Source organism: Schistocerca gregaria, chromosome 2 (assembly GCF_023897955.1).
Source record: "Schistocerca gregaria isolate iqSchGreg1 chromosome 2, iqSchGreg1.2, whole genome shotgun sequence".
NCBI classification, from domain to species: domain Eukaryota; kingdom Metazoa; phylum Arthropoda; class Insecta; order Orthoptera; family Acrididae; genus Schistocerca; species Schistocerca gregaria.
The window spans coordinates 943,622,405-943,646,974 of record NC_064921.1 but is presented as its reverse complement, the minus strand read 5'-3'; the positions used below and the strand labels follow the sequence as shown (position 1 = coordinate 943,646,974).

General features: G+C 39.0%; 1 protein-coding gene across 15 annotated transcripts in view; it reads left to right on the top strand.

Annotated features, from left to right (window-relative positions):
* Window positions 1–24,570, top strand: part of LOC126335395 (pumilio homolog 2-like) — a 550,606-nt gene that overhangs the window by 485,032 nt on the left and 41,004 nt on the right. For 6 of the 15 annotated variants that reach the window (XM_049998621.1, XM_049998624.1, XM_049998619.1 and 3 more), the window contains 4 exons: window positions 1,731–1,891; window positions 13,647–13,788; window positions 18,739–18,867; window positions 24,389–24,505. In XM_049998621.1, coding sequence (XP_049854578.1) covers window positions 1,731–1,891; window positions 13,647–13,788; window positions 18,739–18,867; window positions 24,389–24,505 — 549 coding nt within the window. The remainder of the gene's footprint in view (window positions 1–1,730; window positions 1,892–13,646; window positions 13,789–18,738; window positions 18,868–24,388; window positions 24,506–24,570) is intronic. The other 9 variants (XM_049998626.1, XM_049998622.1, XM_049998635.1 and 6 more) reach the window with 3 other exon arrangements.

Below are 24,570 nucleotides of genomic sequence, written 5' to 3'. Positions count from 1 at the left end.
TCCATGAAAGGACAGTTTTTTTGCTTCGACAGGTCATATATGTCCCTTTTTGTGCCATTTCATGTTGCCCCCCCCCCCCCCCCCCACACACACACACACACACACACACACACACACACACACACACACACACACACACACACACACACCTTGTGGTGTCATGGTAGTGCACCCATTTTTCATTGCAGATCACAGTGCCTAGTGCAAAAAAAATTTCCCCTTCTGTTTCGTAGCCTGTCAGTAGTCATTTGCACACCCCTAGACAATGAAATTTGTGGTGAAAAAATGAGGCACCTACAGAGACTCTTTATCTAAATCGTAAGGTCGTCAGTAGTGACCACCATAGCATTACCATGTCTTATTGTGACCTCAGTAGCAATTTTTGCAACAGGTATTCTGTGATCATCTGTAATAAGCTGGGTAGCAGTGTGAATATTCTCTTCAGGCATGTTGCTCCTTGGGCGATATTGGTGAGCCGCAGTGTCAACTACTTCTTGCCCCCTAAAAAACTGTGTGCTATGTGTACACTTCAGTCCTTTTTTAGAATGTTGTCCTTGACCTGTGCCGCAAGTTGTCTTAAAATCTGGCACAGTCGTATGCCCTCTGTTACGAGAAACTTGATTATAATGTATTGCAAAACAGATTGCAGCACCTCTTGCTCTGACATTGTTATGACTGGAGAAATGGTACAGCAACATTCTAGTTGTAGAGAACGATCACTGGAAATGAAAACAACAATGAGCAGAGATCACTTCACACTAGTTTACAAAAGTTCGAGTCTCGGTCGGGCACACAGTTTTAATCTGCTAGGAAGTTTCAAGTAAAAAGATTAATTACATTTTCAGTAACCTAGATAGATGTGTCGTATCTCAAAGAGAAACTCCCAGACGGTTACTTCTGAGCAGAAGCTTGTAGAAGAACTGTATCTCAAGTTTAGTAGAATAATTGACAATGTGCTGGGTGAATACAAGGTATGCCCTGGGTAAATACAAGATATATACTTAGTAGAACAGATCATGACGTCGTGACGAGTGTTACCACCTATATAGTCATTGTAAAGAAACTTCTGAAGAAACAGTGAATACTGTCTAACAGGTTTAAAACAGGGTGGGTCTGTAGATGGAGAGGTACTAAACGAAACAAGATTATGTAAAAAGGCCGATATGTGGAGCCTTCAACAGCTACTGTAGTAGGATCTTATAAAAAGACCGCCAACAAGGCTCAAAGAGATTATGGTTATATACATATATCTTATCAGATGTATCGGGAAACTCATGGGTGATATGGGAACTGAAGTTGAAGGTAGTAAAGCAGAAGCAGGAATGCTGGATTCTGCTTTCAAAAGTTTGTTTGCAAAGAAAAAATCTAGTAGGAGTACAGCAACACTTTCTCACACCATTGCATAGATGAATGTTATAGATGTTCCTGTTGGTGGCATTGCGAAACAGCTGAAATCACTCAAATGGAACAAAGCCTGTTTAATTCTGTTAAATTCAACTCTTTTGGTGGTATCTCGCATCGTCTTGTACCTGGTCGTTCACATTTTTAGTCTTCTGTAAGTGTGACCAGTTGTTTAGTAATTTTCCATCGATTTTCTGCTATTTAATACAAATTTCTGTTATATATGCTCTGTTTTGGAAGATTGATGATTGTTAATAATGGTGAAGTCATTATGACACATGGTAATTTCTTCATTTATATGTTGAGTCCTATTGTATTTTATTTAACAGGGCCAACAGTTGTGCCCCAATATTATGGGGTTGCTCCTTGGGGCGTCTACCCCGCAAACTTAATCCAGCAAGGTGCAGCAGCTGCAGCAGCTCAACAGAGGCGTCCACTCACCCCTTCATCGGCAGGAGAGCTGCCCTCTACGACGACAAATCTCACACAGGTATTTTGTTTGAGCAGCTGCTGCCACAGTTGGCAAGTTAAGGTCTCAATATAGAAAGTTATTACAGATATAATTTAAAGTAGAATGAATTTTAGATACAGAAGAAACTCCATGTGGTGGTTTTATGACAGGAAAGAATTTTTAAATAGAGGATGTGTTGTGCGTACTGTAGTTACATCACGTTTCATGAATAACCTGAAGACCCAATAAGTAAGACTAGCTATTTTTTTGCAGTTTGTGCCTTAATCACTTTTGTGAGAGTGGTGGGTTAAATTCAGCAGCTTCTTGAATAAATGTTTGTGAACAGTCACCTCTGCTATTGCTAAAATATCTTTATCTGAAACACAGGCTTATGTGAAAGTAGCATGTAATATAAGATAAACATCACCGTAACAAGCAGTTTTCACAGGGCTGAGGGTAATTTCTGATGAGGAAATGTGTGTGTGAGTGCGTGGTTGCTTCAACAATTTCAGTAAACACCCCCCCCCCCCCCTCCCCCCAGAAAATTTTGCAGTTCCGTGTTGCATACATAGAAAACAGTACATTCTAGAAGGGCTATATAATTCAGTGACTGACACCAGCAACAGGAAGATAATTACTGAATAGTTAATTGGAATAAAGCAAATTTGAATGACAGTATGAAGGAAGGTAACTGGGAATAAATTTTTATGAGAAATGAGCAAACCCGAGTTTTTTACGTACTGGATCCCTGTATGTATAAAGTTTGTCTGGAATAAGTTTTACAGGAATGAACCAACAGTGTTACCTCAGACGACTCAGAGGTACTATCCCATATATCTTGCTGAGAGAAACCATTATTTTCCCTAGCTGTTTGGAGTCTCTTGTGAAGAACAAAAGGTGTTTCTTATTGTTTTTGCACACATGTCCTTTACTGTTGGAGAATGAACATGAGTGCGGGAATTGGGTTTTTCTCCAAATGTTGAAAACAATAATAGAAACATTCGAAATGATGGAGGTTTATGTTGAGACCTATTTGATATACAAACAATTGTGTAAGAACAGTACATAGCGATTTTAAGAGATAAGATTGTCATTAGACAGTTAATCAGGGAGGGGGTATTGTTGCACAAGCAACACAGACAAGCATACGCAGAAGCAATGTTTAACATGTTGAAGCATAATAAATTAGTTTTAGTGCAGATTATATTGTCTCTCTTCGTGAATGAGATATTTGAAAAATTTATTCTCCATTTTCTCAGTCTGTAAATAAAATTTCGTGGAAAGATCAGCGGTTGCTCCCAATTTCCTATTGTACATCAACAGTGGTGTTGAGACATGATGCTTTTAAGTACGGTCCAGACAAAAAAAAGCTAAGTCATTGAACAGACAAGAAAAGCCAATAAAGGTCAGAAATTTTATGTAACAAAAAGGCTCATTGCAATCTTCACTTGGCAAAGCATCATTTACAGGGAACCTTTCTCAGAATGATTTGTTACTGGCAACTTCTACAAATATGTGGTGCACTTCCTTCTTGGTGTGTTAGAACCTTGTGATCCAATAAGCAGTGAAGCAAGGTGACGTGCTGTATGTCAGTATCACTGCAAACTGCCCATGTGCCTCCCCCCCCCCCCCCCCAATCCCCTCCCCATCCCTCTTCTTCACAGGATAATAATTCAAATTCATTGGAAGACCCCAGCCAACTTCCTTCTCTGTTTACATATACATCTAGATCCATACTTCAAAAATCAGTGTGAGGTGCGTGGAAGTGGGTATGTCCGATTGTACCAGTTATTAAGCCTTCTTCCTGTTCCATTCACTTATGGAGTGTGGGAAGAATTATTGTTTGAATGCCTCTGTGTGTGTGTGTGTGTGTGTGTGTGTGTGTGTGTGTGTGTGTGTGTGTGTGTGTGTGTGTGTGTGTGCAGCAGCAGTTATTCTAATCTCATCCTCAAGAGTCCTATGTGAGCAATGCATAGGGGGTTCTTGTATATTCCTAGAGTCATAATTCAAAGCTCTTTCTTGAAACTTTAACAGGCTTTCTCGGGACAGTTCATGTGTATCTTAGAGTCCTCCAGTTCAGTTCCTTCAGTATCTCCGTGACAGTCTCCCATGGATTAAACCAACCTGCAGCCATTTGTGATGCCCTTCTCCATATACGTTCAATATCCCCTGTTGTTAGTCCTATCTGGTATGGGTCCCACACACTAGAGCAATATTCTAGAACTGGTTGCACAAGTGATTTTTAAGCAGACTTGTCTGTAGACTGCTTGCACTTCCTCAATACCAGGTCAACAAAATTCTGCTACATGGAGGATATTGGTCTTGCTTGTAGAACCAAAGATCTCAGACAAGCAGAGACAATTTTCACAGAAGATCTAGCCGTTATGAGCCCCTATTTTAGAAATTGTAGACTTAAACCCAGTACAAGTAAAACTGAAGTATGTACATTCCATCTGAACAACAAAAAAACTAACACAGAGCTCAGAGTTAAACTTAACGGAAACACTGTTTGCTACAACACGTACCCTAAGTACCTTGGTGCCACCATATACTGCACCCTTTCACATAAAAACATCTTGAATATACTGTTGCCAAGATAAAAGGTCATAACAATATTATGATATGGGGAGCTTCAGCAGACACCTTGCCCACATCATCCATTGTGCTGGTCTGCTCAGTAGCTAAATGTTGTGCCTAGGTGTAGCTAAACAGCTGTCACACCAACTTGATTGATGTCCAGTTGCACTACACTATGTGGTTAATAAGTGGGACAATCCGACGAACACCCAGAAACATCTATCTACTCGCAGTCTGTAGAAGTGAAGTCTTAGAGAGTAACGCAATCTAAGAACCTGGAATTACCCATACAGGAAGACATACCAAGTCTAGACTCTATTCAAGAAACCCACCATCCAGCAAATGCAACAGTTAGATGCCAGAAGTATCTGGGTAAGAACCCTATGGGATCAGAATTGTCATCTTATTGAAAATCCTGAAGAGCGTGAGTGGTTCTGAAAGAATAACTGTGATACTGCTGGCACAGACGTCGACAGGAAGCTGTTGGTCCAATTGAACAGAGCTCACACTGGGCATGGTCAATGCGCACTCTCACTTTACAATTGGGGTGCTTCAAAGTCTCTGGTTTGTGACTGTGGAACTCCGAAGAAGTGAATCAAGCACATTAGAGATGAATGCCCATTGCATTCTTATCAGGGTTGTTGGCGACCTCATTAAAGCTGACAATACTGCTCTTACATGGATTAGGAACTTGGATATGGATGTTCAGTTAGTTTTGTGTAGTTTTATCTTTTTGTATTCTTGTTACATACATATACCTAAAGTTATATTCCTGTATTTTTACTCTGCTTGTGAGCCACACAAATAAAAACGTCCCCATTATTCTACCAGTAAAATGCAGTTTACCACCTGCTTTACCCATGAGCTACAGCCAGCTATCTGTAAAAGTTGGTCAATTTCAACAGTAACTCGCTGATATGATAGTCATAGATAATACATTTTTCTGTTTTGTGAAGTGCACGGTTTTACATTTCTGAACATTTAAAGCCCACTGCCAATCTTTGCACCGCTTTGAAATCTTGTCAACATCTGACTGAATATTTATTCAACTTCTTTCAAATGGAACTTAATTATAGATAACTGCATCATCTGCAAAAAGCTTGATTTTACTATTAATATTGTGTACTAGGTAATTAATATACAACATGAACACCAAGGGTCCTAACACACTCCCCTGGTGTACATCTGAAGATGACTCTCCATCGAGATAACATGCTGTGTCCTCCCTACCAAAAAGTCCTCAATCCAGTCACAAATTTCACTTGATACTCCATAAGATCATACTAATGCTTTTTGGAAATCAAGAAATCAGCACCCACCTAATCGCCTTTATCCAAAGCTTTCAGTATGTCACATGAGAAAAGTGTGAATCGAGTTTTATATTATAGCTGTTTTCGAGATCCATGCCGGTTAACATTGAGGTGGTCACTCTGTTAAAGATACCTCAGGTTTGATGTCAAGGATATTAGATAGTAGTTTTTTGGTTCACTTCTACTACACTTCTTATAGACAGGTGTGACCTGTGCCTTTTTTCCCAGAACCAGACAATGTTTTCTGTTCGAGGGATTTACGATAGATTATAGTGAGAAGAGGGGCTTAACTCGGCCCTAAATTCAGTATAGAATCCGACAGGGATTCCATCGGGTCCTGAAGCTTTGTTCAATTTTAACGATTTCAGCTGTTCCTCAACAGTACTGACACTAATACTTATTTCATTCATTTTTTCAGTGGTACGAGGATTAAATTGGGGCAGTTTTCCTGGGTTTTCCTTCATAAAGGAAAATTTTAAACTGGAGTTAAGCAATTCAGCTTTTGCTTTGATAGCCTCAGTTTTACATACGACCATAATTTCTTAGGGTTCTGTGAAATATCACTTGACAATGTTCTGCCGTGGTAGTCATCAACTACATCACGCATTGCTCTCTTGACAGCGAAACGTGTTTCATTCAGCATCTTTCTATCTACACTCTGTTTTACTCCCGTTTCTTTAGATGTTTCTTTACAGTAAGTGTATACCATGGAGGTCCCTCCAGTTATGATCTGTTCTACTGGGTACATATCTATCCAGTACATGGTCAATTACTCTTTTAAACTTGTGCCAGAGTTCCTCTACATGCTTCTGCCCTGTGTTGAAAGTTTCAAATTCCTCATCGAGATATGACATTAATGATTTTTTATCTAATTTACTGAATATAGATATCTTTCTGCTTGTTTTAGTTGTCCTTTCTAGTTTGGTAATAATTGTTCCACCGCACCGCGGTCAACAATACCAGTTTCGATGTGGACATGCTCAAAGAGGTCAGGTTTGTTTGTCGCCATTAGATCCTATACATTTCCATCATGAGTGGGGTTGCAAACTATCTGTTGTTAGTAGTTTTCAGAGAAAGCGTTTACTGAAAGTTTCACAGGACATTTTATTATACCCACTACTAACAAAACTGTAATTTTCCCAGTTTATTGTTGGATAGTTAAAGTTTCTACTGGTGATTATAGCATGATTGGGGAACTGAGGTTTTCTCTAAAGTTTTTGATTTCATCAGGAGATATATCCTAGTTTGTACACATTTTATGTATGTATTTATTGTTTCTGTAATGCGGCTGACATTTCCGATGGTGTTGAACTGAATGGTAAAAGGACATATAATGTGAGAGAAATGATTCCGACTTTCATGAAGAGCTATTTACTAATCTCCTAGTTACAAACTGTAATACTGAACTTTCAAAGAGACACAAAATAACTTAACCAAAAAATTCTTTTTTTCCGTGTATGTTGTTAATCTACGAATACGCAAAAGTACGTCAAGCATTTAGCTTCTCTGGCGTGCCACCAGTCTTATTGGCAGGGAACCCTTTAAATCCCCCATCCGAATCCCACATTCGGTCTTCGTGACAATCGTATAACTTGGATGATGAGTAGTCACTTGGCCACAGTCGCGTAATCTCGGCACAGGTTGTTGTTGTCCTGAGACCTAAGTGCTTATCACCTTCTCAGAACACACTACAGGTATCTCATCGGCTTTAATGTTGGTCCAGTTTGTGTTTGTTTCATTGCCACCAGCACCAACTTTGCACTTGGGGGCTTTCTTCCAGCAAAAGTTGAAGCTAGTGTGGTTTTCGTCTTGCACCATGCTGATTTGTTGCTTAGCATATTCCTTCTGATTACTGTCTCTCTCTTCAAATGAATCAATAATTTCTTGTAATAGTAATTTTGTGATGTGAAGATGAGTTTGTGTGTGCATCTTAACTCATGTCAAAAGTTTAAATGGTGTTCTCCCAATACTTCTAGGGTATGATGAGTTTATGGCACATTTAACTGATGGTATCACCTTATACCATTCATTTGGGCTTTCAGTGCTAAGCTTAGCAATGATTTCAGCCAAAGGAGGACTGACCTTCTCAGTTTGTCCGTTGGCTCTAGGAAGTCGTGTTGTTGTTAAAATGTGTTCAGTTACATCTGTAATGCAGTATTCCATGAATTCTTGAAGTAAAGCAAGCCTCTCTATCAGTAATTACCTGGACTGAATTCCCAAAAGGGACAGAAGAAACCTTTCTTTCCTGATTTCTTATTCACAGTTAAACATTTCACACAATTGGAGGTAACACTATGACACTTGGTAGTCACATCTGGTATATAATAGTCTTTTTACTTCCTCTTCAGTTTGCCTTACTGCATAATGACCTTCCTCATGCACCAGCTTGATTATTTCACATTGAATAGTGCATGGAACAACCAAGGTGTCTCTTCTCAGACATATAACTTGAAAAGAATGCCATTTGTCATTGAAAAGTTGTCATAAGGCTGTTCTTTGAGAATGCTCTTGATTACTGCTTAAATATAATCTTCCTCCTTAGCTTTTTTGATTGTAGCTATTAAACTATGTGCGAAACCAGACAATACGTTCTCACAACTTAAGGCATGTATGTGTCTCGTCCTAGAATCGATCGGCCTTCGATGGTGTTACACACTCTTCCAAGACAAAGCTCAACTTGATATTCTTGGTGATAAGTCATTTTTATCGATAGTGTTTTGGAATGCAGTGCAGCCTGTTGAAACGAAACTAGTAATTACATCTGGAATAGCCTTAAGACGTTAGCAAGAACTAAAACTTCAAGCTCATAACTACGATTTTTTTCCTCTTGAGGTGTTTTTTTTCCTCTTGAGGTGTTTTTTTCCTCTTGAGGTGTTTTTTTTCCTCTTGAGGTGTTTTTTTCCTCTTGAGGTGTGTTTTTTTCCTCTTGAGGTGTGTTTTTTTCCTCTTGAGGTGTGTTTTTTTCCTCTTGAGGTGTGTTTTTTTCCTCTTGAGGTGTGTTTTTTTCCTCTTGAGGTGTGTTTTTTTCCTCTTGAGGTGTGTTTTTTTTCTCCACTTGAGGTGTTTTTTTTCTCCACTTGAGGTGTGTTTTTTTCCTCTTGAGGTGTGTTTTTTTCCTCTTGAGGTGTGTTTTTTTCCTCTTGAGGTGTGTTTTTTTCCTCTTGAGGTGTGTTTTTTTCCTCTTGAGGTGTGTTTTTTTCCTCTTGAGGTGTGTTTTTTTCCTCTTGAGGTGTGTTTTTTTCCTCTTGAGGTGTGTTTTTTTCCTCTTGAGGTGTGTTTTTTTCCTCTTGAGGTGTGTTTTTTTCCTCTTGAGGTGTGTTTTTTTCCTCTTGAGGTGTGTTTTTCTTACTTGTGTGCAAAACTGGCTGCAACTTATCTTCTTATCTTCACCTGGAGATTTTTGTAATAACGCTGCTCTAAAATCTCCTTTGCTTGCGTCTATGTATAGCTCGGTTTTGTATTCACAATGAAAGAATATCTTCGAGCATGTTGAATGCTTGCCTGTGCTCATCGTCAAACTTATATTTTTGATTATTTATCAGTAAGTTGCTAAGAAGTTTGCAGTTGCAGAGAATTTGAGATGTTGTTGTTGTTGTTGTTGTTGTTGTTGTTGTTGTCTTCAATCCTGAGACTGGTTTGATGCAGCTCTCCGTGCTACTCTATCCTGTGCAAGCTTCTTCATCTCCCAGTAACTACTGCAACCTACATCCTTCTGAATCTGCTTACTGTATTCATCTCTTGGTCTCCCTCTACAATTTTTACCCTCCATGCTGCCCTCCAATACAAAACTGGTGATCCCTTGATGCCTCAACACACGTCCTACCAACTGATCCCTTCTTCTAGTCAAGTTGTGCCACAAACTTCTCTTCTCCCCAATCCTATTCAATACTTCCTCATTAGTTATGTGATCTACCCATCTAATCTTCAGCATTCTTCTGTAGCACCACATTTCGAAAGCTTCTATTCTCTTCTTGTCCAAACTATTTATTGTCCATGTTTCACTTCCATACATGGCTACACTCCATACAAATACTTTCAGAAACGACTTTTTGACACTTAAATCTATACTCGATGTTAACAAATTTCTCTTCTTCGGAAACACTTTCCTTGTTTCCAGTCTACATTTTATATCCTCTCTCCTTCGACCATCATCAGTTATTTTGATCCCCAAATAGCAAAACTCCTTTACTACTTTAAGTGTCTCATTTCCTAATCTAATTCCCTCAGCATCACCCGACTTAATGAGACTACATTCCATTATCCTCGTTTTGCTTATGTTGATGTTCATCTTATATCCCCCTTTCAAGACACTGTCCATTCCGTTCAACTGCTCTTCCAAGTCCTTTGCTGTCTCTGATAGAATTACAATGTCATCAGCGAACATCAAAGTTTTTATTTCTTCTCCATGGATTTTAATACCTACTCCAAATTCTTCTTTTGTTTCCTTCACTTATACAGACAGTATAACATCGGTGATAAGCTACTACCCTGTCTCACTCCCTTCCCAACCACTGCTTCCCTTTCATGTCCTTTGACTCTAATAACTGCCATCTGGTTTCTGTACAAATTGTAAATAGTCTTTCGCTCCCTGTATTTTACCCCTGCCACGTTCAGAATTTGAAAGAGCGTGTTCCAGTCAACATTGTCTACAAATGCTAGAAACGTAGGTTTGCCTTTCCTTAATCTAGCTTCTAAGATAAGTTGTAGGGTCAGTATTGCCTCACTGTTCCAACATTTCTACGGAATCCAAACTGATCTTCCCCGTGGTCGGCTTCTACCAGTTTCTCCATTCATCTGTAAAGAATACGCGTTAGTATTTTGCAGCCGTGACTTATTAAACTGATATACTTTTTAAAGTATCCTTTTATGTCTATTGCTGCAATAGATTAAGGTTGCATAAAGTTTTGAGCAGCTATTGTCTTTTGCGAAGGAGGTTAGATTTGTCCACACTGTGTAACACAGCCAAGAAACTCATCAGTTCCCCTCAGAAACTGCAATTTTGCAAATTAATTTCCAAGTAATATTCTGCTGCATGATTTAACTCTAAAGCAATTTGTTGAAGTGCCTCATTACTCTGTTCGTATTGTAATATCGTCCATATTAATAAATATTATGTTCTCTTGAGCCAGTGCCCAAAAAACAGTGTTTACAAAATGTTGGAACACAACAGGTGAATTTTTAATCCAAATGGAACTTTTCTGAATTGAAACTGCCTTGAATGTGTCAGATATGAGATATATTTAAGACTTTCCTGTTCAACATCAAGTGGGAGGGGGGGGGGGGGGGGGAAGAGACATTCTTGGGGTATAGTTTGGAAAACACAAATGCATCTTGTAGTTTATCTGAAAGATCTTCTATGGTGGGCAGTGGGTAACAAACTTTCACTGTGATCTTGTTTAATTTTCTGTAGTATATACAGATGCGATAATCTCCATTTTTCTTTCTTACAACTGCTACATGGCCAGCATATTCAGATGAACTTTGTGCTATTATTCCCCGATCAAACCACATCTAGACTTGACTGCCAACAATATCTTTCTCATTTGTTCTCTCACAACAGTCTCCATTCTGAAATCAGTGGACTTTGTCTTTGTTGGGGTGTAGAGTCACTAAATCTTCCTAAATGTTCCTTTGTTTCATCACTAACAGGGCTTTCAGTATCCAATCCTGGTTTGTCTGCTATATGGGTACACCCTTTCTGGAGTCCCAAAAGTAACTGTACCCTTGTTTATTGATTTTCCAATTTGATGTAGAAGATAGTTTCCAACTACCATTTCTAAATTCATAATGTGTCTAGAAACACATAAATTTGTTTCAATTTTCAAATCATAAATCTCAACAGTAACTGTACTACACCCTGTGGAGAACCAAAGTTTTCCCAAATCCCGTCAAAGCGTTTGCAAACTTCGAGGATCGATAATTTCATAAACATCCTGTTGTAATAAATAAAGTTGACTGCCTCAGTCAGTTATCGGTTACTTATTTGTACATTTTAAAATTTACAGTCGTTAATACTCTGTTAACAGTGTTTGCATTCATTGTCACTTTTCAGTTATTCTTCTTCTTCGTGCATTCAGTTGAGATATGGCCAAAATTGTTTCAGCGGAAGTGTCGCTTGCCTTTGCGCTTGACCTATGATCACGGGCGCCACAATTGAAACACTTTCTGTTTGGATCCACAGCTGCACTTTCAGTATTTCTGTTACTTAGAGTCTTTAGCATATTTATTACTGGAGTTTAAATTTTCATTGCTGTAACTTTTATTATTTCTTTTTGGCAATGACTTCACAGATCCTTTGTAATGCCTCATTTTTTCCTTGGGCTCTTTCCTCTTTTACACTTCCAGCACTATGAAGTAGAAGTGTGCCCGAGTTGTCTTCTGTCCTGTCAGTTACGTACTTAAATAGCGAGTTGTTATCAATATCAGCATGGCTGGCAATTTCCTCCATTCAGAGAAAATATTCTTGGAGAGACTGTTCCGATGTAGTCCTATGGTGAATAAACAGTTGGCGGATCTTTGTTTTCACATCAAATTCCTCCTGCAAAACACTCTAGAAATGACAGAAAATTTACATATATCTTGTGAACACGGTGAGAATAGTTTTTTGCTTTGTCGCCCATTCCTAAATTGTCCCGCTATCCATTTGGATTGCATGCTCCTCTTAATCATCGATACCATGACCTTCCTCTTCATATTCTGTGTTATCATTTTTCACCCCAAGTTTGTCAGTGTTGAATAAATTACTACAAATATTGGTAGTCATTTCTGTTTTCATCCTACTAGCTAGACATACTATTTTGCATATTCCCTCTAACTCCGCTTCTGAAAATGGTGCTTTAGTAAATGACTTCTTAGCATAAAGTTAAGTTGCTATTGATTAAAAAGTAAAACAAGTAAATTCTCTGAAGTATTTTGACTTTCTTCTGTCATCTTGAACTGTTATGAAAAGTAATGTGTGTAGAAATTTACACACACACACCACATCCCACTCCGGCTATTTCTCCTTTAGTCGTGTTTTACTCGCAATACTCTGCTACTACCAATCGTAGTAAAAATGTGAATCCTTACCATAGATTGAAAATCAACACCATTGCACATTGCTACATCACAGGCAAAACTGTAATGTCAGTTGTTCAGTTTATTTCAGGTAGAGCCCCCAAAATTTGTAGGTTCTGACTTTCATGAAGACATGTTTATTAATCTCCTAGTTACAAATTTTAATGCTGTAGTGTCAGAAAGAAACAAAAGAACTTACTCCCACATGTGTGTGGGTAGTATTGGCATGCATTGCAGGTGCTGAAAGTTTGGATGGGCATAGTTGAGCAGAGAAAGGTGGTAGGAAGAGATTTGACAGATACTGAGAGGGAGTAAGATGAGACGAGGAGAAAAAGGTAGACAGAAGGAGTGTTAGGAGTGAGGGAGAGGGAGAGGGAGAGGGAGAGAGTTGAAGCTAGGGGGGGACAAGGTTAGAAAATGAGGAAGACTGAAGAAAAGATAGGTGGTGCAAAAGAGGAAAATGTAAATTTCTTATTCACTGCTTGGCGAGAGGCAGTCCAGGAAAAGGTCAGAACTAATATGTGCTGAATTTATCATTATTGTTTTGTTCAAAATCTCCTTCATTCATTCTTTCTTCTTCTACCCTTTTTTTGACTCTGACATTTTGTATGTTGTAGCCATTAATTTGGTCAACATGTATCGATTTTATAAAACTGCTGCAATGTGGGGTGCATTTAGATTATTAGGATTGCAGCTCTAGCTGAGTATTAATACCAGTACTAAAATTACTAGTCACCCAATAACCCTGAAATTGCAAGGTATAACAATGAAAATAGTGGTATATATGTTAAGTTCATTGAATTATTCTGTGTAATTTTTATTGTTATCTTTTAATAATCTTTCTTAACAAGCAGGTGCAAGGACAGTATCAAGTAATACCTGCCTACTACGATCAAGGATCTATAGTTATGGGCAATGTACGAGGTATTGGAAGTGCCACTCCAATGCGGCTAGTCTCACCTGCACCTGTTATAGTAAACACAGGCACCCCTGGTAAGTACCCCAGCCTTTTAGATTGAAACATTTATACAGTGCTGTTTGTGACACATGCAGTAGAAACTAAATTAGGTATACATCATATGAAGTACAGGGTGTTTCAAAAATATATATGTATTACAAAATATCATTTTGTCCAAACTATCGATCGCTGCGCCTCAGCTTGGCTATTGGAGAAATGAGTACGTAGTCTAGTTTATATCTTTAGCTGCTAGATGTCAGTTGTGCTCTGTTTTGCTTGGTAACCATCATATGTTTAAAATGGCTACTCTGCAGAAGAAATCATTGTGTGTTCTTGAGTTTGTGAAGTGCATTTCTGTGGTTACAGTGAAAAGACATTTCAGGTTGAGGTACCAAATTGACCCTCTGAATGGGTGGAACATTCACAGATGATATCGACAGTTTCTAGTTACAGGATGTGTATGTATAGGAAACAGTCCTGTCCACCCTCTTGTTCCTGAAGAAAATGTTGCACGAATTGAAACTGCTTTCCAACGTAGTCCTTCAAAATCAACTCGTCACCAGTTGGGAGTTAAAAATGCCTACAACAATAATTTTGCGTGTTTTGAGACGCCAGTTCGTTATGAAACCATAAAAGTTAAAGCTGTTACAAGCTCTGCATCCTGATGACATATGCAAACGTGTAGCATTTTGTAACAAGATTCTTGATGCTATTGACAATGATAACACTTTCGCACAATGCATTGTGTTCAGTGATGATGCAACTTTCCATGTTAGTGGTCAGTTAAACAAACACAGTGTTCAAATTTGGGGCCTACAGAACTCACATGCAGCCATTGAACATGTACGAGATTTGCCCAGAGTCAATTTTTTTTTTTTTTTTTTTTTTTTGTGATATCCTGATCATGTGTTTACGGGCCATTCTTCTTTGATGGAAACATGGTTAATGGTCAACAGTATCTCGCTACGTAACAAAACTGGTTGTTTCGAAGGTTGCACAAAGACAACTTTATTTTTCATCAAGGCGGGGCACCACCTCACTGGAGTCGTCGAGTGCGCGAATATCTAAATGAAACTCTACTGAACTGTTGGATTGGTCATCAAAGACCTGTTGATGTAGCATGTCTCAGCTGGGCTCCATGGTCACTGGATTTGATACCCTTTGACTTCTTCCTGTGGGGTATTGTTAAAGACAACGTTTATGTACCACCATTCTCTCAGGACCTTGAAGAGTTGAAGAACCGGATCCATACTGTCACATCATCAGTGACGATGGACATGCTTGCCCGAGTATTGGAGGAATTTGTATTGATGTATCATGTCACTGATGGAGGACATATTGAATGTCAGTAATCTGAACTTGCGAGGTTCGTAAATGTGTGTGTAAAGTTTCATATTCGTATGTCTTAAAGTTTAATAAATATATGCATTCGAAATATGTATATTCTTTTTCGAACACCCTGTACTAAGTGTAATAACTGCAAAATATATCTGCAGTCATCTGCAAGTTCTAGCAGTACAAGTATGCTTTGATTATGGAACTTCCTGGAAGGTGAAATTGTGCGCCAGACATGGACACAGCCCATCGATCTTGCTGGATGAGGTATCCATACACAACTCACAACCCACCCAGCTTTTTTTCTTCTGAGAGGTTGGTCCCGCAAGGTATGCAAGAGTACTTCTGTGTAGTTTAGAAGGTAGGAGATGGAAGCATTGGCAGAAAGCTGCGAGGGCAAGTCTTATGTCGTGTGGATAGTGCAGTCGGTAGAGCACTTGCCCACAAAAGGCAGAGGTTCCAGCTTCGAAGACAACTGCCCACACTCTGCCGTAGGAAAACATTTTGAATATGATTGAACTAACAATAAGACTGTTGTCTTCATACTTGGAGAAGCAGTGTGTTTTGATACACTAATTCACTTAAAGATATTCAGCATAGGAAGTGCAAGTGTGGCATGTAATAAATAATGTTAAGATTTGGCAAGCTATTACAAATAAGAAAAATTAAGTGCAGGATTTCTCAAAATGAAGAATAATAATAATAATAATAATAATAATAATAATAATAATAATAATAATAACTTTCATGTGGCATAGTACAATCATGTTACAGTACATAAGGTAAATGTTAGTTTTAGTGTTGGCATTTCTGAACGACATTTATTAAGAAGTGTAACCAAGAATTTCTGATAAGTCATGAGCAACGAGACATTAATGATGTATTTCTTCACCAAATAATCATCCACGTGCACATCTACATCATACTCTGCAAGCCACCTAACAGTGTGTAGTGGAGGGTACTCATGGTACCACTAACTGATTGTCTACCTTCCCTCATTTCCCTGTTCCACTCACTACTGGCATTTGAGAAGAATGATTGTTGGTAAGTCTCTGTATTAGCTCTAATTTCTTGAATTTTCTTGTGTTGGTCATTTTGAAAGATGTATGTAGAAAAATTAACATGTTGTCCAATTCTTCACAGAAAGTGCTCGCTCAAAACTTCAGTACCATACTTCTCCACGATGCATTGCGCCACTCTTATAACATCTGCCAAAGGAATTTGTTGAGCATCTCTGTAACAGTCTCGCGTGAAGTAAACAATCCCTTTTTGAAAAGTGCCACTCTTTGGATCTTCCCTCTCTGTTGTACCAGTTGTACCTGGTAAGGATCCCTGATAGATGGACAGTACGCGGGAATCTGTGAAACAAGTGCCTCATATGCCACTTCCTACGTGAATGGATTACTTTTCATTAAGATTCTTCCTGTAAATCTGTTTGGCATCAGCTTTTCATACTATCAGCTTTATGTGGTCATTCCATTTAAGGTTGCTGTAGATAATTACTCCTAGATATTTTACTATAGATAAGGTTCCCAGCAGTTTGTTAATTGTACAGTAGTGGTTTTCTTTTCCTATGTTTGCACAATATGTTCCGTTTATTTATGTTCGGGGTCAACTGCTGGAGACTGCACCATTTATTAATCCTCTGTTGGTCATTCCGCAAATCGATATTATCTTTTGGTGTTGCATCTTTCTTATAGGCAACCGTATTGTCTGCAAACAATCTTAAAGAACTTTGGATGTTTCCTACTACATCATTTACTTACAATGTAAACAGTAATGGTCTATCACACTTCCTTGGGGTGACGCGTTCTTTGTCATGACAGTATAATCGACCAATTGCCTTTACATCTTTGACCTGTCATGTAAGAGAGGGCATTGTCACAAAGAAGGAGACCATAAGGTTTCATGCTGTGTCCTCCCCCCTCCTCCCCTTCCCTCTATGAAAGTGTAGATATTGCAGACATAAAGCTGGATGTGACATTTGTAGCTTTGTTGAAGAAAATGTAGATTTGTCTATTATTATTATTATTATTATTATTATTATTATTAGTTTCTGTGCCTACTGGTGGAGCACCAGTCATGGGGAAAAACAAACTCTGGATTTGTAAGGCAACAAATGGGAAAACGATAAGGCGTCTGGTACCCTGTTCACACAGATTTGAAGCTCAAAGAAATTTATCTGTGATATGACAGAGAATATAAAGACAGTCTGAATTTCTCCAAGCATTTACATACGGATCAATTTTCTCATGTACACAAGTACCTATCAGCTTCCTCCCCTATTCTTTGGGATGATGGAGGTGGTGCAGTACTTGCTTCTCGCAGTCCAGCTCTCACCATTTGCTCATAGAGCATGTTTGCTGTGTAGTTCTGCTCTAAAGCAGTGGTTACAAAACAGCCAATGTAACTGAAGAAAGTCTCTCTTTGCTTTAGCTTTTTGTTGACGCACCCAGATTTTATTGCTACATTGTGTCTGCTTTATATGAATGTGTCGAAGTTTCTTTTCTTGTGAAGATGTTGTATAAGGATTTTGCATTTACCAAGTTGAATTTTTTTACCATGTCTTAGGCAATCACAGCTATGAATAGTCCTCTTGGGTATTAGTCCTTTATTAGTCCTTTGTTATTGGATCACTACAAGTTTTATGGCACTAAAAACCACATCTTCAGATGAACGTTGACTAAAACACCAGAGCGGAGAAGCTCAAGACCTTTTTATCCCATAATAAAAGACTAATTACAACTCAAGTGGTTACTAATACCCAAGATAACAATAGTCAGGTTTAAGCTTTGGCCAAATAGTGAAAAATCCACTAGGAACACAAATTTTTTGTATCTAAATTTTCTTGCAAAATTGCTTATACTGTGTGTGAATTCCTAAGGGACCAAACTGCTGAGGTCATTGGTTGACTATACTGTCATGACAAAGAACGTGTCACCCACAAGAAATCATGTGATCCTCTTCAATCATTTGTGCAATGCAGCAGTGTTTCTTGGAACAACAATCTATTTCACTTACAGAAGCGCAAAAATGACAAAAGTCTGCAAACAAATTTAAAAAAAAAATTCCTTTGTGTGATTGGCTCTCAGAAGCTAATCAAAGTTATTTGAGGTATAGGTATTGAGTTGTGACATTAGGTAAATCATAAAGCGTAATCCTAGGAAAACTTTAAAATGAAATTTCCGTTGGTATCACACCACTGCATCAAATGTTCAATCTAAACTAACTACTTGGGCAGGTGCTGGGCTGCAATTGTTTTAGCTGTAAGAAATGGCATATTCTAAAACAGTTATGTCACATCTCAGGAGCTCCATCCAGTGGTAATGTATAAAAAGATAGACAGACTTATCCAACTGTTATTAAGTAAACTGATCATTAGCAGTTTTTACTCTTCAGTAAGGAACATCTTCAAACATTTTTGAAAGGTCCTGGGAAAAAAGTATGGTTGTATTCTTTATCAATTTGTGGAGGAAGATCAGCAGCTGTAGTGCATCTTGTAAGTGTTCTTGTTTAAAATAGATTGTATTTGTATAAAATAGTTTTGGCACCATGGTGGATGGTATTCCACAATAATCAGTTTCTTCCAGTAGATGGCTCTATTTGTTCTGCATTTGGTATATACTATATACACTCATGCCATATTTCAGGAAGTAATATGAGGTTACTGGGCAGTCAACCTCAGCAGATTGCAACACCACCCTCAGCCTCAATCTACAACAGCAATCAGCAGCCTTCTCTCTACAACTCATCTGCATCAAATGGAACTACTATTGGAGGTCAGTACAGACTGGTCAAGTGTAAGCGCAATCAGTGCATTAAGGTGCAAATGAAAATGGAGGAAGGAGATACTTGCTTCTCTTCTGTAGCATCTGCCTGTGAAGTCCAAGCTCACATTTCTTCAGCAGTTGGAAGTGAACCTGTTTAATTTCATCCAAAGTGTTTTAATATATTACAAAGCCCAACAACAACAGCTCTACGATAGATATACACAGCAAGCTCAGCGTTCACCATTCTTTTTTCTCATCCTTTTAATTATGTTGTACAGGCTTAGCCTTAATGATTCATAGGATTTTAAAACATTATTTATTTAAATATATGTCATACAAAGATGGGTGGTACATAAAAAGACAGGCACACTCAAAGTTTCAAATACATTTTACAAATGTTCAATGTGTGTACTCCTGGTACTTGGCACACATCAGGTGGTAATCCAGTTCATCCCTGTATGTTTCAATCTATGTCCATAAGAGCAACAGTGATGTGTTCCTGCGGTTCTTGCAGAGTTGTTGGCATTGGTGCCACATAAACTTTGCCCTTTACATAATCCGACGGGAAGAAATCACACAATGCTTTATCTGGTGACCTGGAGGGGCATGACAACAGGGGAACATAACTCAAACCATCGTGCCCCACCAGCAATATGGCAGTTCCCTTTTGAGAAAGGTACAGACAGTTGTGCTCCAGTGTGACCAAGCCTCATCCTGTTGAAGGATGAAAGTCAAAGAGTGAGCAGTGAGCAATCAGTCGTGTCAACAACCACAACTGCAACATGTCCAAGTACATGAAATTTGTCACCGTCTGCTCGGTGAAGCAAAAGATGTCCTACACGTTTGTCTTGGATGTGGTGCAGAAGAAATTCACTTTTGATGAATGCCTTTCCAGCTCCTCACAAACATGTGGCAGTTCAGTACCCTGCACTCTCACTATGTCATGATTCACGTTTCCCTATGGATGGAAAGCTGCCTCCTCGCTGAAAATCAGTGTTTCTGCAAAGTCACCATCTTCCATAGCATGCTGCATTCAGGTACAAAAGTTGGTGGCCGTAGTCGTCTGGAGTCGTGTGGGAAACATCCCACACTATTTTGTGCAGAATGCCCAGTTCATTGAATAAAATGTTCTCGGGTTTCCAGTTGCATCAATTGCTTAAAACTACACAGCTTTCAGCCAAGCAGTTATTCAATGTTATCGCCGCGAGACTCTGCATTCATTCACACCCAGTTCATGGCTTGCACAAGTGGTTGATTTCTGTGGGCTGTGCACAGAGATCTTTTTCACGCATTCCCCAATTTCCTCTTGAGACTCACAGTTGCCCTGTGCTTTTCCCTTTATACTGACCGCCAGTACCCCTGATCTGCTAAGACCAGTGCAAAATGTTCTGATGACCAGATGCAGCTTTCCTGTATTTGCATACAAATACACACTGAACTCTCATACCGGCGAACACTGTTCATATTATGACAAACTAAAACTGTACTCCTGCATTGGCTCCATCTTGTAAAGTGCTGCCACAGGCCTGCCATTTAGCGTAAATGCGAGCCAAGAGGCTGGTTTTTTAAACTGGGTGAGTGTATTTGTCTGTCCATGCATCACCCATCTTTGTACATTGTATACTCATCAGTAAGCATTGCTTTGAAACACAATGAATTGTTTAGGCTAACCGTGTCTTTTATATATGAACTAATGTCAGTTGTGCACTTACATCTTCATTAACCTTCCGCCTTTAATCAGTTTAATTCCTTCTAGTGCAACATTTATTATCCAGCCAGTCATCACCAGATGTCCTGACAAATTAATTTTCTTTTACTTTATTGTCCTTACTGAATATATTCCTTTAGTCACTCAACCCAGTTTTAGTACCTCTTCATTTCTCATTTTGTATTTCACTTCACTATATCTACCTACCTCAGAATTCACATTTAACAATCTTCTAAAGGGGCAGAAATCAGTAGATGTGATGTACATGCACAGACAAAGAAATGATTACAATTTCAGAAAAAAATGATGATTTATTCAATGGAAAGAGCTTCATGAATTAAGCAAATCAGTAATGCACTGGTCCACATATGGCTCTTACGCAAGCAGTTATTCAGCTTAGCATTGATTGAGAGAGCTATTGGATGTTCTCCTGATTGATATCATGCCAAATTCTGTCCTTTTGGCACATTAGACCATTAAAATTCCAAGGTGGTTGGAGGGCCCTACCCATAATGCTCCAAACATTTTCAATTGGTGAGAGATATGACGACCTTGCTGGATGAAGTAGGATTTGGCAAACACGTAGACAGTCAGTAGAAACTCTCGCAGTGTACGGGTGGGCATTATCTTTCTGAAATGTAAGCCCAGGATGCCTTACCATAAAGTGTGACAAAACCAGTTGTAGAATATCATCGAGGTACCACTGTGTCGTAAGGGTACAATCTGTGACAACCAAAGAAGTCCTCTTATGAAAAGAAATGGCCTGGTTGTCGAGCTGTGTGGTGTGTGACAGTCAGGGTGGTATCCCACCACTGTCTGGGACATATCTTCACTAGTCATCGGGGCTCAGTTTGAAGTGGGACTCATCACTGAACAGTCTACTCCAGTCAGTTAGATTACATCCCAAAGATGTGAAAACTTAGCTAACTTTCGGTGGACAGGATAATGTTCGAAACATCTCTTGGGGGTATGCGAGATGTAGATGAAATTAAAAACTTGTTTTGAAATGCTGTTCTTTGAAGACCCTAGGCTGTCCACTGAGGAAATGTTAATTATCTACTACTGAAATACCAGGTGTAGAAGTATGAAACCGGTATTTGGTTGCAATAACTATAAATCATTTGAAACTGATAAAAATGTTTTATTCAAAATAATCTCCATTGCTATTTATATATTTCTCCTACCTCTCCAGCAAACTATGAACCTCTCCAGCAAACTATGAATGCTCGCCCCCCCCCCCCCCCCCCCCCCCCCCCCCCCCACCCAAAAATAAAGAAAAAAAAATTCTTCTTTTGAAGCAAAGCAGTCGGCGAGCCATTTTCGTACATTTTCATATGAACTGAAGCATTGTTCAGTGAGTGCGTGTCCCAGTGTTACAAATATACAAATAGGTAATAATCGGACGGAGCAAAGTCTGGAGAGTAAGCCGCATGCCCCAGTATTTCCCAAGTGAGCGTGCCTCGATCATTTCCATGACTCCTTTTGCTGTGTATGATGGAGCGTTATCATGTTCTGACCATTTTTCACATATGCTCAATTTAAATTGATCATTTGCCATTGGTAGTGGTCAATGTTAACGGGGTCACCAGGTTTTAGCAACTTATAATAGATGACACCATTCTGATCCCTCCAAACATAGAGCATTGTCTTCTTTCCTAATTGATTTGGTCTTGCTGTGGCTGGCGATGGTTTACCTCGATTCACCCTTGATTTACGATGCTTAGGATTTTCAAAATATATCCATTTTTCATCATCTGTCACTATTCAATCGAGAAACAACTCTTTTGTATCTGGTGAGCAACATTTCATAAGTGGTCTTCAAATTTGCTTGCAGTGTTTCATTCAGTTCATGCGGAACCAATTTTTCTCACTAGTTGTCGTGGAGAGGGGGGGGGGGGGGGGGGACGGTTGGGCTGGTATCTCATCACTGTTTGTTGGGACTTCTCCAGACAAATCTTCACTGGTCATTGGGGCCACTACTGTATTCACAATATCTGTGTTTCATACTAAATCAACAGTGGTTAAAACACTGAACTTTAATTTCACATAGTAAATGTCGAAGTCCTGTTTCAGGCTGGCCGTGGTGGCAGAGTGGTTCTAGGCGCTTCAGTCTGAAACCGCGCTGCTGCTACGGCCGTGGGTTCGAATCCTGCCTTGGGCATGGATGTGTGTGATGTTCTGATGACTTCAGATGTTAAGTCCCATAGTGCTCGGAGCCATTTGAGTCCTGTTTTAGTTTTTCTATGTTTTAATGTAATGCAAGTGCTTGGATTTCTTGTTTTCTTCCACATTGATACCTAATCAGAGCTTATGGACGCACACCACCACCACCCACCTCCACCTCCTCGCTCTGTGTGTGTTTTTTGGTTTTGCACAGTTGTATGTTGTCATTTGGTTAATTTTTTGAAATAAGTGTTCAAAGTAGTCTGTAACTTTGTTGGAAAATACATTGTACTTTTAATTTATGTGTGGATATTGTATGTGTTTTTGATTGGTTTCCCATAGCTTTCGGCATCAAATTAAATTGTTCTGTGAGTTGGGTTTGAGTATAATCTTCATCCAATAAGGCGTGCAATTCGTGACCTTCGAACTATTTCAGTGGTTTCCTGTGCTTGTCGTTTCTTACGTCAAAATTGAACCGAGAGCGTGTTCGCTGAAAGCATCAACAAGCATTTGATGTGATTCTGCAGCAGTTTTCTTCAAATGATAACAGGAAAACAATACAGTGCACAAATCATAGGTCCTAGGCACAAACTAGACATGTTTACGCATTTGAAACAGATACTGATGTGTGGAACTTGGTTTATTGTGTGTTGACATTCATCGTCAGCCATTACAGGAAGCAGGTGGCACTGCAGGCACGATCTCACGGGCCCTATACTGACAGCTAGCACCATCTATAGGGAAATTCCAGTTTCCATACTTCTACACCTGGTAAATGAGTTACTACAAAGTTTCTGTAATTTCAAGCTCTTTGATGAACTTGTTCTTCACCTAGAAATTTCGTTGTTAATTCTTCCTATTTTTTCTTTATTTCGTGACAAGTAGTTCTTGCTGGAAGGAATAAGTTTTTTCCTTGGAAACACTGATTTTGATGTTCTGAAGTCGTCGTTTAGAATTTTACAATACAATTTCTTATGTAATTCAATTAGTTGTCAACACACTCCCGTGATGTTAAATAAAAACATATTTTGGTTTTGCACAGTAGTATGTTGTCATTTGTAACCCACAATTTAGTTTCATTTAACCAATTAATACCAGTTAATTTTTTGAAACAAGCGCTCAAAGTGGTCTGTAACTTTGTTGGAAAATACATTGTACTTTTAATGTATTTCAGGATATTGTGTGTGTTTTTGATTGGTATTTCATAAGAGCTCCTAAAATTCCCTAATTCCTCATTGGTTTATTACCTTTGTGGTTTTCTACTTGTTACTTACGTGATGCACTATAGTACTAAACATGCTTTCAGAGTTACTACCACACCTGTGTAGTATTAATCACAACTAACTGAATGGTGCTGATTCTTAAAGTGAATTTATACATATTAAAAGAACATCAGATGTCTAACTCATAATTCACACTTGCAAACTTATAGTGCAAAATTACCTAAGAATTATATGATTTTGACGTATGCCTTGTTCAGTAGTTGTGTGGCTTCAGTTAAGAGGCCACCGTGAGACTTTGAAACTGTTGTTGAATTTCAGTGCAGTTTTATTGTGTTGAAACTCTTTAATTTGTAAGTGGTTTTACTATCACAGGGAGTGATATTTTAGAGAGATCAGTGTGTGTACAAACTAACATGGTGGTTGGCTGCTTGTACAGGGCTGCAGTCAGGGTCAGGTGTAGGTGGTGGGTTTGCATCACTGGCCAACTCGTTGGGATACAGCAACAGCAGCTGCAGCCTTGGGACCATAGGCTCACCAGCTGCCTTAGGATCAGGTACTTGCTTATGTTAACGTGTGTGTGTGTGTGTGTGTGTGTGTGTGTGTGTGTGTGTGTGTGTG